Source organism: Ascaphus truei, chromosome 6, assembly GCF_040206685.1.
Source record: "Ascaphus truei isolate aAscTru1 chromosome 6, aAscTru1.hap1, whole genome shotgun sequence".
In the NCBI taxonomy this organism is placed as follows: Eukaryota; Metazoa; Chordata; class Amphibia; order Anura; family Ascaphidae; genus Ascaphus; species Ascaphus truei.
The window spans coordinates 110,218,920-110,233,652 of NC_134488.1; the positions used below are offsets into that span (position 1 = coordinate 110,218,920).

At 43.8% G+C, this 14,733-nt stretch overlaps 1 protein-coding gene across 4 annotated transcripts in view; it reads left to right on the top strand.

The window, feature by feature from the left end:
• The window catches only part of SHANK1 (SH3 and multiple ankyrin repeat domains 1), a 278,275-nt gene that overhangs the window by 248,711 nt on the left and 14,831 nt on the right, over positions 1-14,733 (top strand). For 2 of the 4 annotated variants that reach the window (XM_075605770.1, XM_075605769.1), the window contains exons 18-19: positions 1,298-1,378; positions 3,573-3,596. In XM_075605770.1, coding sequence (XP_075461885.1) covers positions 1,298-1,378; positions 3,573-3,596 — 105 coding nt within the window. The remainder of the gene's footprint in view (positions 1-1,297; positions 1,379-3,572; positions 3,597-14,733) is intronic. The other 2 variants (XM_075605773.1, XM_075605772.1) reach the window with 1 other exon arrangement.

A 14,733-nucleotide genomic window follows, 5' to 3' on the forward strand; every position in this document is an offset into this window, starting at 1 on the left:
GTAATATACTATTAACAAGGTGACCTTGGAGGCCAGAGTGAAGCTCCTAACTCACTCATATTTCTGGTAGGTTTCACATTTCAGGAATCCGTAGCATCCCTGTGGAGGCCTGCAAGACCCTGATTCCTCAGAGACCATTATTATGTTGTTTTAGACATCCAAATATAGTACCTGGTATTTGGAAGGGATGATTTTTTTTGACGGTTTTGGAGGTGGGCAGGAGGTATGGGAGATGTTGCAGTAAGATAGCTATGTATGTAGTATTTCATTATTAGGGCACCACAGTGTACAGTATGCATTGTTTTACAACATATGCAATACAAGGTAAATAAAGTGCAAATACTGGAGATAAGGGTGACATGGAAATTACAACGTAAGGCAAAGGAAGGCCTTGCCCCAAGTGATAGCTTTTATTTAAGTCTATACAACATTAGGGATACTATAAGAAATGTGTAGGGATATCATGTTGGGAGATTGATGCTTTGGGACAGAGTACCTTTAAATCTGGGGCGCTCAACTCCAGTCACCAAGACCCCCAACAGGTCAGATTTTCAGGATATCCCTGTTTCAGCACAGGTGGCTCAATCACAGGCTCAGTCAAAGACTGCACGACCTGTGCTGAAGCAGGGATAACCTGAAAACCTGACCTGTTGGGGTTCTTGAGGACTGAAGTTGAGCAGCCCTGCTTTAGGCCGGGGCCATGGTACAAAATACAGCGCTGAGACAGGAAACTTACCTCCTGCAGCCGGCATGTGTGGGGCTTTGCTAGACGCTTCCGCACGCTTCTGCAGGCATGCGGAGGCGTGTGGAATTGCAGCCAACAGATTATTTAATTTTTCACACTGAGGGAAGTGGAGGGACAGTCACGTGACCAGCAACAGTCAATGGCACTCCGTGATGTCGGCGCAGTGACGTGCGCGCTAGCCCCGCCTCCCACCCGCCTTACAAGCGCGCTCGCTGACGCTCATGCCAGGACACAAAAAAGCTCCTGCTTGAGCAGGAGAGCATGAGCGTCAGCGCTGTATTTTGTACCATGGCCCCGGCCTTAGATGTATACGTTCTTGCAGAGGATAGGCTGAGGTCATTTCAGTTTGGTAGCATAAAAAAATCTGCAAGAGCAATGGTCAACCAAAGCTCTGTGTCACTAGGCTGGAATCCGAGTTGGATACAATACTGTAGGCGGGCTGTACATTCATTTGAGAAGAGAATGGGACCAGCACAATTACTGTATCGTAGTGCATTGTCATTTTTTTTTCTATCGATCACAAATGCTTATCCGTTATTTCAATGATTTTAGTGCCACAGCAGACAAAGCGTGTTACCCCACCTGCAATTTCCCTTCGATCAAAATCCATGACATCAGAACTGGAGGAAATGGGTAAGTGTTCTGATACGCTGGTGTCAATAAGCTGGCATGTCAAAGAACCCGGGGGCATGATTGTCTATGTTTAAAACTGTCCCATAACCAGAAATGCTCGACCAGAAGCTATTGCCATTTAAATAAAAGCCTTTTTTTTTTTTTTAAACATCGAAAAAACTCATGGCTTTTTTTCTTGAAAGCAGTGATGAAATCCCTAAACACTAAGTATGGGTAACTAAACACCACAGATGGCTTTGCAACAGCAAATATTTCAGCATCTGTAGTCTTTGCTGTGAGAATGGCAATAATGTGTAGCCCGTGCATGTGTCATGCCTGTTCCCCCGGGACATAGTGGAGCACATTTCAGAATGCTATGTTCCAGTGCCGCCTCCAGGCAAAATCTGGCTTGGATTGGTACAGTATTTTCCATTGTCCTCATTTAACGGGATAAAATCATGTTATGCTTGTGAGTTCTTATCGTGATTTATTAAGCTCATGCTTGGTTTCTATTTACAAGCTGATATTGTTACTAATTGTCTTGCCAATTTAAGTGAAATCACGTAAATCATGTTCTAGATTGCAGATGTGTTAATGCTGGCTCAATTTCTTCTCCTCTTTCTTTTTCTTTCTTTCTATGTTCTGATTCGTACCGTTCCATATTCTTATGAACATTTCCATGTATTCCTCATTTTCCCTTCCTGCTTTTTGACCATCTTTTATATATTTATTATGCTCTAATTTTACCCCATATTGTGTCATCTGCAACTACATTTGGTAAATATTAAGTGGAAAAAGGTATATCTCACACAAAATAATTGCAACCTGGAGTCCTTAGAATTAAATACAGCCAGAGTTTCAGGTCAATAGATACCTAAGCAAGTTGTTTTGGTGATAATTAAGGCTGGGCTACAAGGTTAAGTATGTGTTAATTAGAGAAATCCTAAAAACCTGGTCTGATGATAGCCCTCGAGGACTGATTGTGAGCAGCACTGAACACACAGTATCTGTGCTATGAAAAGAGTTGTAGGAATTGAAATAATAATAATAACTATTTCATATAGTGCTTTTCACCCAATCAGACTCAAAGCGCCTCACAGTATAGTGCGTGGTACACAGCACAGACACAGGTCCCTGCCCCGTGGAGCTTACAATCTATGTTTTTAGTGACTGAGGCACAGGGAGATAAAGTGACTTGCCCAAGGTCACAAGGAGCTGACACCAGGTACCCCTGATTCAAACTCAGTGTCATTGTTTCTTTTTAATAGTCTGTGTCTTTACTCGCTAATAGGCGTAATATGTAACTTCAGGGACACATGGATGAGATGAGGAAATACAGGTCTTATCAACACTGCACCGGCCCCCAATGTGAATACATAGATACCTTAATTGATGCCGCTTTCAGTGTGGCGTGGATTTCAATCGAAGAGATTGTGTGCATAAGGTCCCAGCTGTATGTCACAGGCCTACCCTCCCAATGGCCAAGATAAATCAAATTGTATTCCTTAAATCCTATCCAGCTTCTCTCCAGAAAACAGCCATCTATCTCCAATACCATATAATAAACAATCATACAGCCATGCCTGCCGATCTGCCACATGTACCTTCATGATGCAAAAAACCTAGAGTAACCTACTGGATCATAAATGATTGAAGTCGCTGATATACAGCACAATTTGTAGAAGCAGCACTACATAAAAATATAAATCAATATTTTAAATTGCATCATCACTGATTTTCCAATATGACGTCTTTCAGATGTATACATTGTCCCTAGAAATGACAGCTTCTGATAGTAACATGTGGTGGCGTATCTCCTTAACGTCTAGAAAGTCTACAATAACACTGGGCAAAATGGTATAATCCCATCCACGTAATACGTGGTTATAGTGATATTATATGCCCATCCTATCACCAAACAGACTGCTGTGGATGAGTAGGGATATCCACCAGCCATACATCCCCACCTGCAAACCACCAGTCACCTCCACCTTACATTTTGCTGGTAAGGTAGACATGTTTTTAGCTGCAAGGATCCTTTACAGAAGGAATGGAGACTGGCAAGAGGAGCGTCAAGTCTGAGTGTGTAAGTTCTGTTGGCCTTAAGTTCACTGCCTGCCATGGGAGGGGCAGATGCAATATTTAATAGTGGGGTATGTATGTAGGATTGGAAATGCGCACACACTAATGGCTATCTGTTTGCTGCTTTCTTCAGTCTCTCCCTGGAAAAAGAAAAACGGTGAGTATATGAAATATTACTTATTAGTAAATCAATGTATCTTTATCTGGAAATGTTTACTAGCAAACTATATTAATTGGCGAGTGGATTGTTTCACAGTGTTGCAATAGAGGGAAATTCTGCTCTGCTCTTGTATAATTAAAATGGTTCCCTCTTAACACACCAGTTCATGTTCTGTGGCTACCTCATATAAATGAGGGGTCACACCTTCACACTTCACTTTCATCACACCTGTATTTCTCTCCTCCCTCTATTTCTCACTCTCCCCCTCTTCCTCACTCTCCCCCTCCCTCTCTTACACCCCCTCTCTTCTCTCCCCCCCCCCCTCTGCTATCAATCAATTACCCCATCTCACTCAATCTCCCCTTTCCTCACACTCATTGCCGCGTCCTCCCCTGGCCATACTCACAATTCCTCCCCAAAACCCATACAATTCCCCCTCCCACACTACCCCACCTCCCACCAATACACGCACAATACTCCCTCCCAATAAAAAACCACCCCCCAAATACATACATCACTACACCCTCCCAGATACAGACACCACTACATGCCCCAGATAAACTACAGACAACCCCAGATACAAACAACACTACTAACCCCCAGATACAAACATCACCACACCCTCCACAAATACAAATCCCACCACCCCCCCCCAAATACAATTCCCACCACCCCTCAAATACAATTCCCCCTCCACAAATATAATTAGCACACCCTCACAAATGCACTTACTACACCCCACAAATACACTTACCAGCCCCACAAATGCACTTACTACCCCCCATCCCCCTCACGAATACACTTACCATCCCCCACAAATACACTTACCAACCCCCACAAATACATTTACCACTTACCTCTGGTTGCCACTGCCAGGCCCCGATTCTCCCCAGCTGCTGCCTCGTCCCACGCCGGGCCTCCCTCCAGTGTATGACAGAAGTTGAGCAAGACTTCCGGGTGCACCCAGGTTGGAGAGAGAGAGGCCCGACATGGGAAGAGGAGGCAGCATCTGAGGAGAGCTGGGAGACGGCCCAGCAGTGCAACCAGAGGCCCGACAGCTGGACACAGAGGTTGTGGCCCAACTTCCACCACCGGCCGGCCAGCCGACCATTCCCCCCACAGCCACCAGGCCCAGGACACTTGTCCCGGCTCTAACCCCCTTTCGGCAGCCCTGTAAAAGATGCATGTTGACAATACCTGTCTGACGCCCAGATCCGCAATGCATGGCTCATAACATACTGTTATCAAAATCAAAAACGAAGGTTATTTTCCCTGAGATTAACACAAATCCACAAAGCAAATTATATGTAAAAACAACAGCCATTAGTGATCTCACTCGCATCGTCTTAACATCATGTTAAATTAACACTGCCTTACGTTGTCTTCAAATAACATGATTTGCGCTGTCTGTCTTACCTAAAGGTGGCATTAGCTCCATCCAGATTCCGAATGATGGGTTTTGGAGAGAGAGCCAACACGTGAGGAAACACCTGAGCACACTTGTGATTCCTGGGAGATATGTCAATATGGATCTGCAAAGTATATTTAATTTACTTAAATAGACAAATCTCCCAGGTATCTCAGGCGTGCTTCCTTTTGTGCTCATGTGTTGTCTAAGGGTGTGCTTGTGTGGTGGTATATATAGCACTTGGGACTCTAGTGAAATACGTAGGACTTCCAGGGGCATATTCTAGTAGTGACGAGTTGTGAAAATCCACGCGGAAAGAGCACTTTCCGATCGGATTTGCATGCTTTGCTATTCTCAAAGCCCTTCTCACAAAACCAAACTGTGCGGAAAAGACTAGCTGAATTCTAGAAGCTCTATTAAGGGGAATGATGAATTCAATTTAGTAGTGTCTCAAGTCGTATACAGCATATCTCCTTAAACCTCCCTCTAAATAAGGGACCACTGTGCTAAGAAAAAAAATAAAAGGAGCAAACCTGAGGAACCTGGGATATATGTTAATGAGACATGCAAAGTATATTTAAATGAGTCACTCCCCCCCTCCCCCATCTCCTAAAATAATTGCATAAGACTAATACTGACAGGTATATGAGCCCTTGTGATGAAGGGGGTACTGGTGCCCGCCCAAAAGGATCAAAATCCACAACTACTGCTATTTAGGGCAGCAGCTCTAGCATTGAACTAAACTGGGAATGCTGTATCCCAGCATACTATTGAACTTTACTACTCACACCTGTAGCCCCCTCCCCCTGGCTTCCTTTAAAAGGATATACTAATTGAGGGCCCCCGCTACATCTACTAAGTGTGTGTGAAATCAGCGGTGCACCAATAGCTATATAAGGTATCAGACAAAACAAGAAAAAGAAACCTATTAAGGGCACTCAGCTAATAATGTAAAGATAAGTATTTTAAAATATAGTTTCATGTCAACCAAGATAATAAAATAATGGGTATTAAAACAACTTAGATGCAACCGTGATCCTAGTGTGTGTCCCGTGATGGACTCTGGATCCAGTTCCAGTACTAATGGTGACCTAAGTAAATCGGCCACTAATAAAAAAATAAGCAATGGGATCAAATCATAATGATCGCTGCGTTCCCACAGTAGTTTAGGGAACAAATAATCAGTGTGTGGGATACAAAAGAGTCTCCACCTGAATTATGCAATAGCTAATATAGACCAGTGTTAGGTATATATAGACTAGTAGCTGCTGATGTTTAAATACTCTCAGTGGCTGTGATAGGTAAATGCCAACTAAATGTAGAGAGGAGAGTAAATAAGGTCACTCTGTGTAGAGTACCTTATAAAGTAGTAACTGTATATAAATTGCTGCTTGTGCAGTATAAAGCAGAGTATTGCAATAGTGGTCTTTAAACAACCAGAGTGGTATCCAAGTTAGGAAGTAATAATTGAAAGACCACTGGATTTGGTTGTGTATAAAATAGTACCTATATACAGTATTTAACCATTATGTTCCCATATGAGTTCATAATCAGAACTACCAGAGGGGTTCCTTAAATTGTAGTCACTGTCAGCTTGTGTAAGGGTGTAAGACGAAGAAAGTCATTCTGTATAGAGTGCCTTATAAGGTAGTCACCGTATATAAATTACTGCTTGTACAATATATAGCAGAGTGTTACAATAGTAGTCTTTAAACAACCAGAGTGGTATCCAAGTTAGGAAGTAGTAATTGAAAGACCATTGGATTTTGTTGTGTATAAAATAGTACCTATATACAGTATTTAACCATTATGTCCACACATGAGTTCATAATAAGAACTACCAGAGGGGTTCCTTAAATGGTATTCACCAACAGCTTATGTGGAGATAGGAGAAAGATCCACAATCTATGTCTATGAAGTTCGTTGTACAATCATAGTATAGTCAAAATCTACCTCCAAGTGACCCCTGTAGATATGCGTTGTTAGAGGGAACACTTCATTAGCACTTACGTCCGTTATAGTAACGCAAGGGCTCGTTGTGGCCCAAAAACAGCCCTTAATACTGCTTGAGTGAGCTTTGAAGCTCTAGCACTTAATTTAAGTTAACGTCTTGTTAAATAAAGGAGCTCTGTGCATCTGGGCCTAAGTGTCAGTTACAGAGTTATGTCAGGCTTGATACATAGCACTCTTAGTCTTGCCATTCATATTCTAAGTATAGGCATCCAAGAGAATTTAGTTGTGTCTAGAATCAGAGTAGTGGGAAAGGACACTGGCTCAAGTGCTCCAGGTTAAAAGAGAATGGGAAGGCTACTGATGATGACTACGATTAGTGAAGATAGTTCCAGAAAGGGAATGTGATCCTAGGAACTTTGACTGTGTATCAGAACTATTACAGTGAGCAGAAGGAATCAGGTTGAGTATGTCCCAAAAAAAGTTACAATTATAATTTGTGTATTGCTGTAAACTGCGTTCCCAGAAATTCTGTGTCATGTACTGAACCCTGCCAGAATTGACTCCCACACTTTTGGACTCTGTCTTGTTTTATATTCATTTCATATATTTATTCATTTTAATATAAAATTGATATCGTCACTCAAAGTTGTGGTCAAAAAGAAGCATTATAAATTGTGGAATGCTGACAGAAACACATAAGATATATATGAAGAAGTGTTACCCCATAAGACCAAATCAAGTGTAAGACTGCGGCACACCAGACTTAATGAGAAATAAAAAAAAACTATTTTATCTCACACCATCATCATCAGCCTCCTTCTGATTCTTGCGCCTCCAATTCAATGAGTAAATATGGCCCCTATTCATTGTCTGCTTTTTTCCATTGTTTAAATAGCCATATACCTTGGGTCTTGGAGGAATGTACATGTGTTGCTTGTCATGAGATTTCCTTCTAGATATAGTTGTATACAAGCTTTTGGGACATCAGAATGATCTTCTTCGGATGTATTGTAATGCACACCTTTTGACCTTGGAATCCTGAATATTCATGCATGCTACACTTTCTGTACTAAATCCTTGCAACTGCTCTTCATCACTTTTTGCCAGACTACTGTTGTAAGTTCATATCTCTTTTACCTATAACGTTACTGACTGCAATTCTCTTAATTACTGTAACATTACTTAAACATCTTACTCTGTCAGCCCAATAACTCTTTCCCTGTGTGGTCAGACTGTGTAATCATACGCCCGTGATTACGCAAAAGACTACATTCTGAATGGTGGTTGCGTGTTCTGAAATACAGCACACCTAGCACCAATACATCAAACTGCCATTGTAAACGTTCGTGTTTTTTGTAACTCTGTTCCCAGGACATACTTGAAACGATAGGTAACTCTCAATGGTACTATCATTGGCAGGTGATATTGAATACAACCCAGGTCCTCCCTTTTCCACTAACGTCTACACCACTGAAAATGTCCCTTTTAAATGTGCAAATGGACTACCTTTTGCCACTGTAAATATTTGTAGCTTACTGCACAAACGGCATGAACAAGGGCACGGTGCTTCCTGTGTAATCCAAAAGCCATAGCTCTTACTGAAACATGGCTAAATCCCAAATCTCTGGATACATCTATTTCTGTTCAAGGTCACTCAATCTTTAGGAAGGATCGGTCAAAGAGAGGTGGAGGGGTGTTGTTTTATATTGACGAATCAATACAATTTGAGTTACTAATTAACCCCCGTAGCTCACCTTCATTTGAAAATGTAGTTGGCAAGATTGACCTCTCTTTTTCTAAGCCTATCGTTATTATTGGCATTTACCCCCCCCAACACCACTACAATCCCTAGGTGATGTGTCTAATTTTCTAGGCAATACTTCTTCTTTGAATAGAGACAGTGAACTAGTATTTAGTTAGTTATAAAATGTTTTACCAGGAAGTGATACATTGAGAGTTACCTCTCGTTTCAAGTATGTCCTGGGAACAGAGTTACAGTATGATGGCAAATACATGGTTATACTGTACATTATGTAACAGTGTTCCCCCCCCCACCCAATTGCAGATAGAGGACTTTACAGGGTGTATGTGGTGCATACCTGCTAGTAACAAGAGGGCTAAGTCATCCGCGATGACTTTGGTACACAGGAACAGGCTTCTGGGGTCCATACCCCACATAATACATAGTAGTGCAGTGCCTCTATCTGCTGTAGGTTCCAGGAATATGGAGATGATCTCCCATGGTAGAACTTGTACCTCTCTCCCCTTCCCCCCCCACACACAGTTAGATCACACACCAGGCAAATGTATATTGCAAACAGGAACAGTTTATTATTACACACTTTGCAGTAACACAACAGCTACTCAGCAGTCTTCTCCGGATACAGTCTCTTTAGATCAGCTCTCACTGGAGATGGTGCCTGGACCGTCACTTCAGGACAAGGGCACCTGCAGCCATCCTAGCTCTTCCCCACCTCCCAAGCGGAGGCAGAGGTATAATAACACTCACTCCTCCCCGCAGGGAAGAGCACATGGGTAGGCCCCAATCTCAGGCTCCCAGTCGTGTGACCTTCCTCCCTCAAGTGGGAAGGAACAACCTCCAAATTTAGCTCGGCCCTGCCCTTAAGTGCAGCCAGAAGGCGGGCACCATGTTGTCCCAGCTACAACAGGATGTACCACCCTCTGCTGTCACTCAAGGGCAGTACCAAAGGTGAAGGGGAAAACCCCATACCATCTACTGGCAAACCTGTAAATACCAGGGTTTACTGCCAGCCCATTGGGTAGAATAGTAGCCAGGGGGTACCCCGCTACAATTATATATGAAGACATTGCATGAACAGTTAAAGATAATATATTATAGGCATATGTAACAGTTATAGACCAGATTAAAATATGAGCCAGCTTTAGTTTTGAAAGAACTTAGACTGGTGGCGGGTGTGAGAGTCTCTGGTAGATTGTTCCAGTTGTGAGGTGCACGGTAAGAGGAGGAGCGGCCGGAAACTTTGTCTAACCTTAGCACCGGGAACAGTCTTTTGGAGTCAGATCTCAGGTGATAAGTGCTGCATGTGGTAGGGGTGAGGAGCTTGTTCAGATAGGCAGGTAGCTTGCACAGAAAGTAGTTGAAGGCATGACAGGAAAGATTAACTGTGCGTCTAGACTCAAGTGATGACCAATTTAGTTCTTCGAGCATTTTGCAGTGATGTGTGTTGTAGTTTCATTGAAGGACAAAGCATAATTTTGAGTTGAAGGGTATCGTGTATCTAGTGTGCCATGGTGAGTTTGGAGTGCTGTGCAATATTTTATGTCCCATAGTAAATAATTGGCATATGCATCTGTTGTGCGGTCTGCTTTCTGACCAGCTGAGTTAGGGAGGATTTGTTCCTATAAAGTACACTCAGTTTGGCATAGGTTTTGGATGTCAGGGTATCAATGTGCAACCCAAATGTTAAATGGGAGTCAAACCATATGCCCAGATATTTAAAACTCATGACAAGAGGTAGGATGCTATTAGAATTGGTTACGATCTGAAGCTCCGTCATTGGTAGCTTTAGAAATGTAACCTTGGTCCCAAATACCATTGTTACCATCTTGTCGGTGTTTAAAAACAGTTTGTTTTGGGAAATCCAGTTTTCAAGTCTCAAAAAATAAGATTGAAGTATGTGTTCAAAGTCAGGAAAGCTAGGCCTGTGAGTTTATAAGATTGTGTCATCTGCATACGGTACATGTGCATTGAAGCTCTCTTACAAGCTGAAGGTAGATCATTGATGAAGACTGAAAAGAGGAGGGGCCCCAGAACAGAGCCTTGCAGGACACCGCAGATGATATTCAAGGGGTTGGAGTTGCAGCCCAAGATAGACACATGTTAGGATCTACATGATCGGTAGGAGTTAAACCAGTTTAAAACATGTTCCCCTATTCCTCTTTGATAAAGCGCGGAGTGACACGCGAAATGCGTAAGAGTTGTTTTTTTTCGGCTGCTATGTGCGAATAAAGCTATTTACCAGTAAAGAGCCCCGGTCTGCAACATTTCTTCTCCGGAGCAGATGCACCGCCTGAGCCTTTCTCCTATCTTCTATTCCAGGGCACTGAAGTTTGTTTAGAGTGATAACATGAGCAACAGTATCAAAAGCTTTTGCAAAATCTAGGAATATTGCACAAGTAAGTTTTCCGAGTTGCATTCCACACTGAATCTCATTGCAAACCTTTAGGAGGTGCATGGGAGTTTTTTGAAAGGCGGTGCGTAGGAGGGTAATTACTGTAGAGTTTTTGCGGTGAAAGCCAGATTAGAATTGGCTAAGGAAATATGAATGGATAGTATTGGGAGAAGAGAGATTGGCCTGTGGTTTGAAACAGTGTTTTTGGCCCTACTTTTGAAGATTGAGATAACTCTGGAAGTTTTTCCAGTCTTAGGGCTGTTATATAGTGGCCGCGTGCGCTCTGCCGAGCGTGCGGCACTTATAAATGGCTGTGCTTAGTCAGTCTTTCTATAATAGGACCGCACGCGCACGGCAGTGAGCATGGAGCCATCCGTCAAGGGAGAGGATGAGGAAAATAAGGATTTTGCGCCACTACCGCCGCTGTTATGTGTGTGTGTGTGTGTGTGTGTGTGTGTGTGTGTGTGTGTGTGTGTGTGTGTGTGTGTGTGTCAAAGCGGAACAATAAAAACATTTTTTATTTATACAACATTTCTTTTTTTTTTTCTTAAATTATTAAATACATTTTTACCAAACATTTTTTATGAGGCGTTGATACATCACATTACAGGTATATTGGAGATCCCTTCCCTCAGTGTACTGCCATAATAAGTATTTTTCTTTTTTTTTTGTAACGGGGGGGGGGGGTTGACAGAGGGGAGGGGGCACTGAATATCCACCCGAGTGTGTGGTTGTCCACTCAGGCCCTTCAGTGGTCCCAGTGACTAGACTCCCGAAGAAGGAAAGAAAGAGGGGAGAGGGGGGGGGGACGGAGTGGTGGGGAGGGGGGAGAAGGAAAGGAAGGGGGAAGGGTCCTGGGGTCTTCCCCACCCCCCGGGAGCACCTTTCTCGTTGCCCTTCCTATTTACTGGTATTGGAGAGAGGAGGGGGGTGTAGTGGCTATATTTAATGGGTCAGCCATGGTTCCCATATGTTATAGAACCGCTCTGTTGAGTGATTGAGGAATGCTGTCAGCTTTTCCATTCGCATAACATCGCTTACCCTCTTCTTAACCATTTGTATCGTGGGAGGGGAGATTTTCTTCCAAGAGAGTGCCACTGAGCATCTGGCTGTGGTTAAGATGAAGGAGATTAATTTCCATACTGGGCGGTCAATCTCATCTATCGGCCTGCCCAGTATGTAGGTCAGTGGATCTAGAGGGATTGTGAGGTCTGTGACTTCTTTTATTCAATTTTGAATTGTGAGCCAATATTTCTGAATTTCTGGACATAGCCTCCATACTGCACCGACACACTTTATTCGAGCAAATACCCAGTATGTACCTGGCAGATACCTGGAATGCGCCGCTCCTCACCTCTTACAAGCCCCGTTGCGTTTGCCTTCCCAGCCTGGGTTCATGCCTGGCTGATGGGCGGCTGATCTGTTAAATGATAATGATTAGGATTTAATAGGCTGCAATGCTTCGCGTGTCTACAAGATGGCATAAATTCATGAATTGTAATGCAGTATATATATATATACTGTGCAGTATTGCAGCCAGCGGGAATAAAATGCTTCAATCCCTGCCTGGAAAATACCTCAATGCACTCGGGCAGAAAACAGTCACAAACCTCAATACACCCGGGTATACCCGAATTCGTGGGACTAGCCGAGCTCGAATAAAGTGTGTCGCCAGTGTATATGGGCCATGTCTCTTCTGTGTCCACAGCCTCTCCAGCATAGATCAGAGGCCAGAGGATAGATTTGCTTCAATTTTACTGGCGTGAGGTACCAGTGGAACATTATCTTTTATATGTTTTCTTTAATACTAGTTTAAACAGAGGTTCCTGATGCCGCGTCCCATATGTCTTCCCAGTCCTCATTGTCTATTTCCGTATTTAGTTCCACTGCCCATTTGAGTATACTGTATAATCATGTTTCGTGGGGCTCGCTTGCTTTTCTAAAATTGCATAAATTTGTGATATAAGACCTTTTTGATGCATGTTGTCCTGACATAGTTTTTCGAATTGTGTGAGCGGTGGAAATTCTAATGTGGGGGCCAATTTTTGTATGAAATGTCGAATTTGGAGGAATTTGAACGTGTCTAGGTCAGGGGCTTTAAATTCATTTCGGAGCTCTAGGAAGCTCATGAGCTTCCTGTCGCTTAGTAGGTCATGAATCGACCTAATCCCTCTGTTTAGGTATCGTTCAAATTGCCTGGTGTCGCACCCAGGAGGGAACTCAGGGTTATTATATAGTGGTGTGAGTTCTGAGCCAGGAGTCGAAAGTGCAAATTTAGTTTTGGACTTTTTCCATATGTTCCATGTATGGTCCATAGCTCCTAGTTTGAATTTGCTGACCCCCTTGTCGTTTCTGCCCATTGCCCACAGACTCGTTGCAGGGAAGGCGTTTTAGCGTAGTGAGACTCGATTTTTAGCCAGCATAGCTGGTCTGGGTCCGAGTTCCACTCAACCACTTGTTTCAATTGCGCTGCTCGATAATACCTTGAGATATCTGGCACCCCCATGCCTCCCTTACTCCTTGGCATTGTTAGGACCGATCTTGCCACCGTGGGTCTTTTTCCTTGCCAAATAAAGTTGAATATTCTATTTTGGATATCTTTCAATTCCGACCCCGGGACCCGGATCGGGAGTGTCTGGAAAAAATATAATAATCTCGGGAGTACGTTCATTTTAACTAAGATCATTCTTCCGATCCAGGAAATTTGATATTCTTCCCATTTATCCAAATCCCTTCTGATTCTATCAAAGAGTGGTGGATAGTTACATTGGTATAGGGAACGGTAGTCCTTTGATACATTGACTCCCAAATATTTTATGTATGAAGAGCTCCATCGGTAGTTGAAATTTAGCTTTAGTAATTGTATCTCTGATTCTGAAAGATTGAGATTCAAGGGGTGTGGGGGGGAGTGGGTGTGAGGGGGGGGAGTGGGTGTGAGGGGGGGGAGTGGGTGTGAGAGGGGGGAGTGGGTGTGAGGGGTGGGGGGGTTGAGGGGGGTGCGGGGTGTAATTGTCCATCAGCTCAAGGTAGGGACAGATCTTTATGCAGCTGGACCCGTGGTGGGGCCATTAGGGTCAATCTCTCTCTGGCGGTCATGCCTGCTCCGGGAGCCGGCGGGGGTGCCCAGTTTCTCAGTCTGGGCTTCAGCTCTCTCTTGCCCCGAAACGGCTCGGGGGCGCAATCAGGGGGGAGGGGTGCGGGGGGGAGGGGAAAATGTACTCACAGTTACAATGTTTTCTGCTTTGCATCAGCCACTCCCACCCCCGCTCCCCCCGCCAAGCAAAACCCAGGCTTCTCCAACCGTGAGGGCCTCTCTATCAACAAAACTGCGGCCAGGTAACCATAGGCCGTTAAAACAACTTATGAGCAACAAACAAGACGTGCTCTCACTCCTTGGGGGTCTGCCTCAGCTGCTGGATCGCTTCTTCATATGGGGTTCCTGGAGGCTCGGTTCTTCCCCGGTCCCGTGGTGGATTTCTTTCCAGGTTTCCGTGTCTGCCCTCCCATAGATTCAGCGATGTCTGCAGTGGATGGCAATCAGCTTAGCAGGGTAAGTAACAAGTAGATTGGGTGCTTCCTTAGCGCTTGCTTGTCGTCGGGTGTGCTGAGGCCCCTCTTC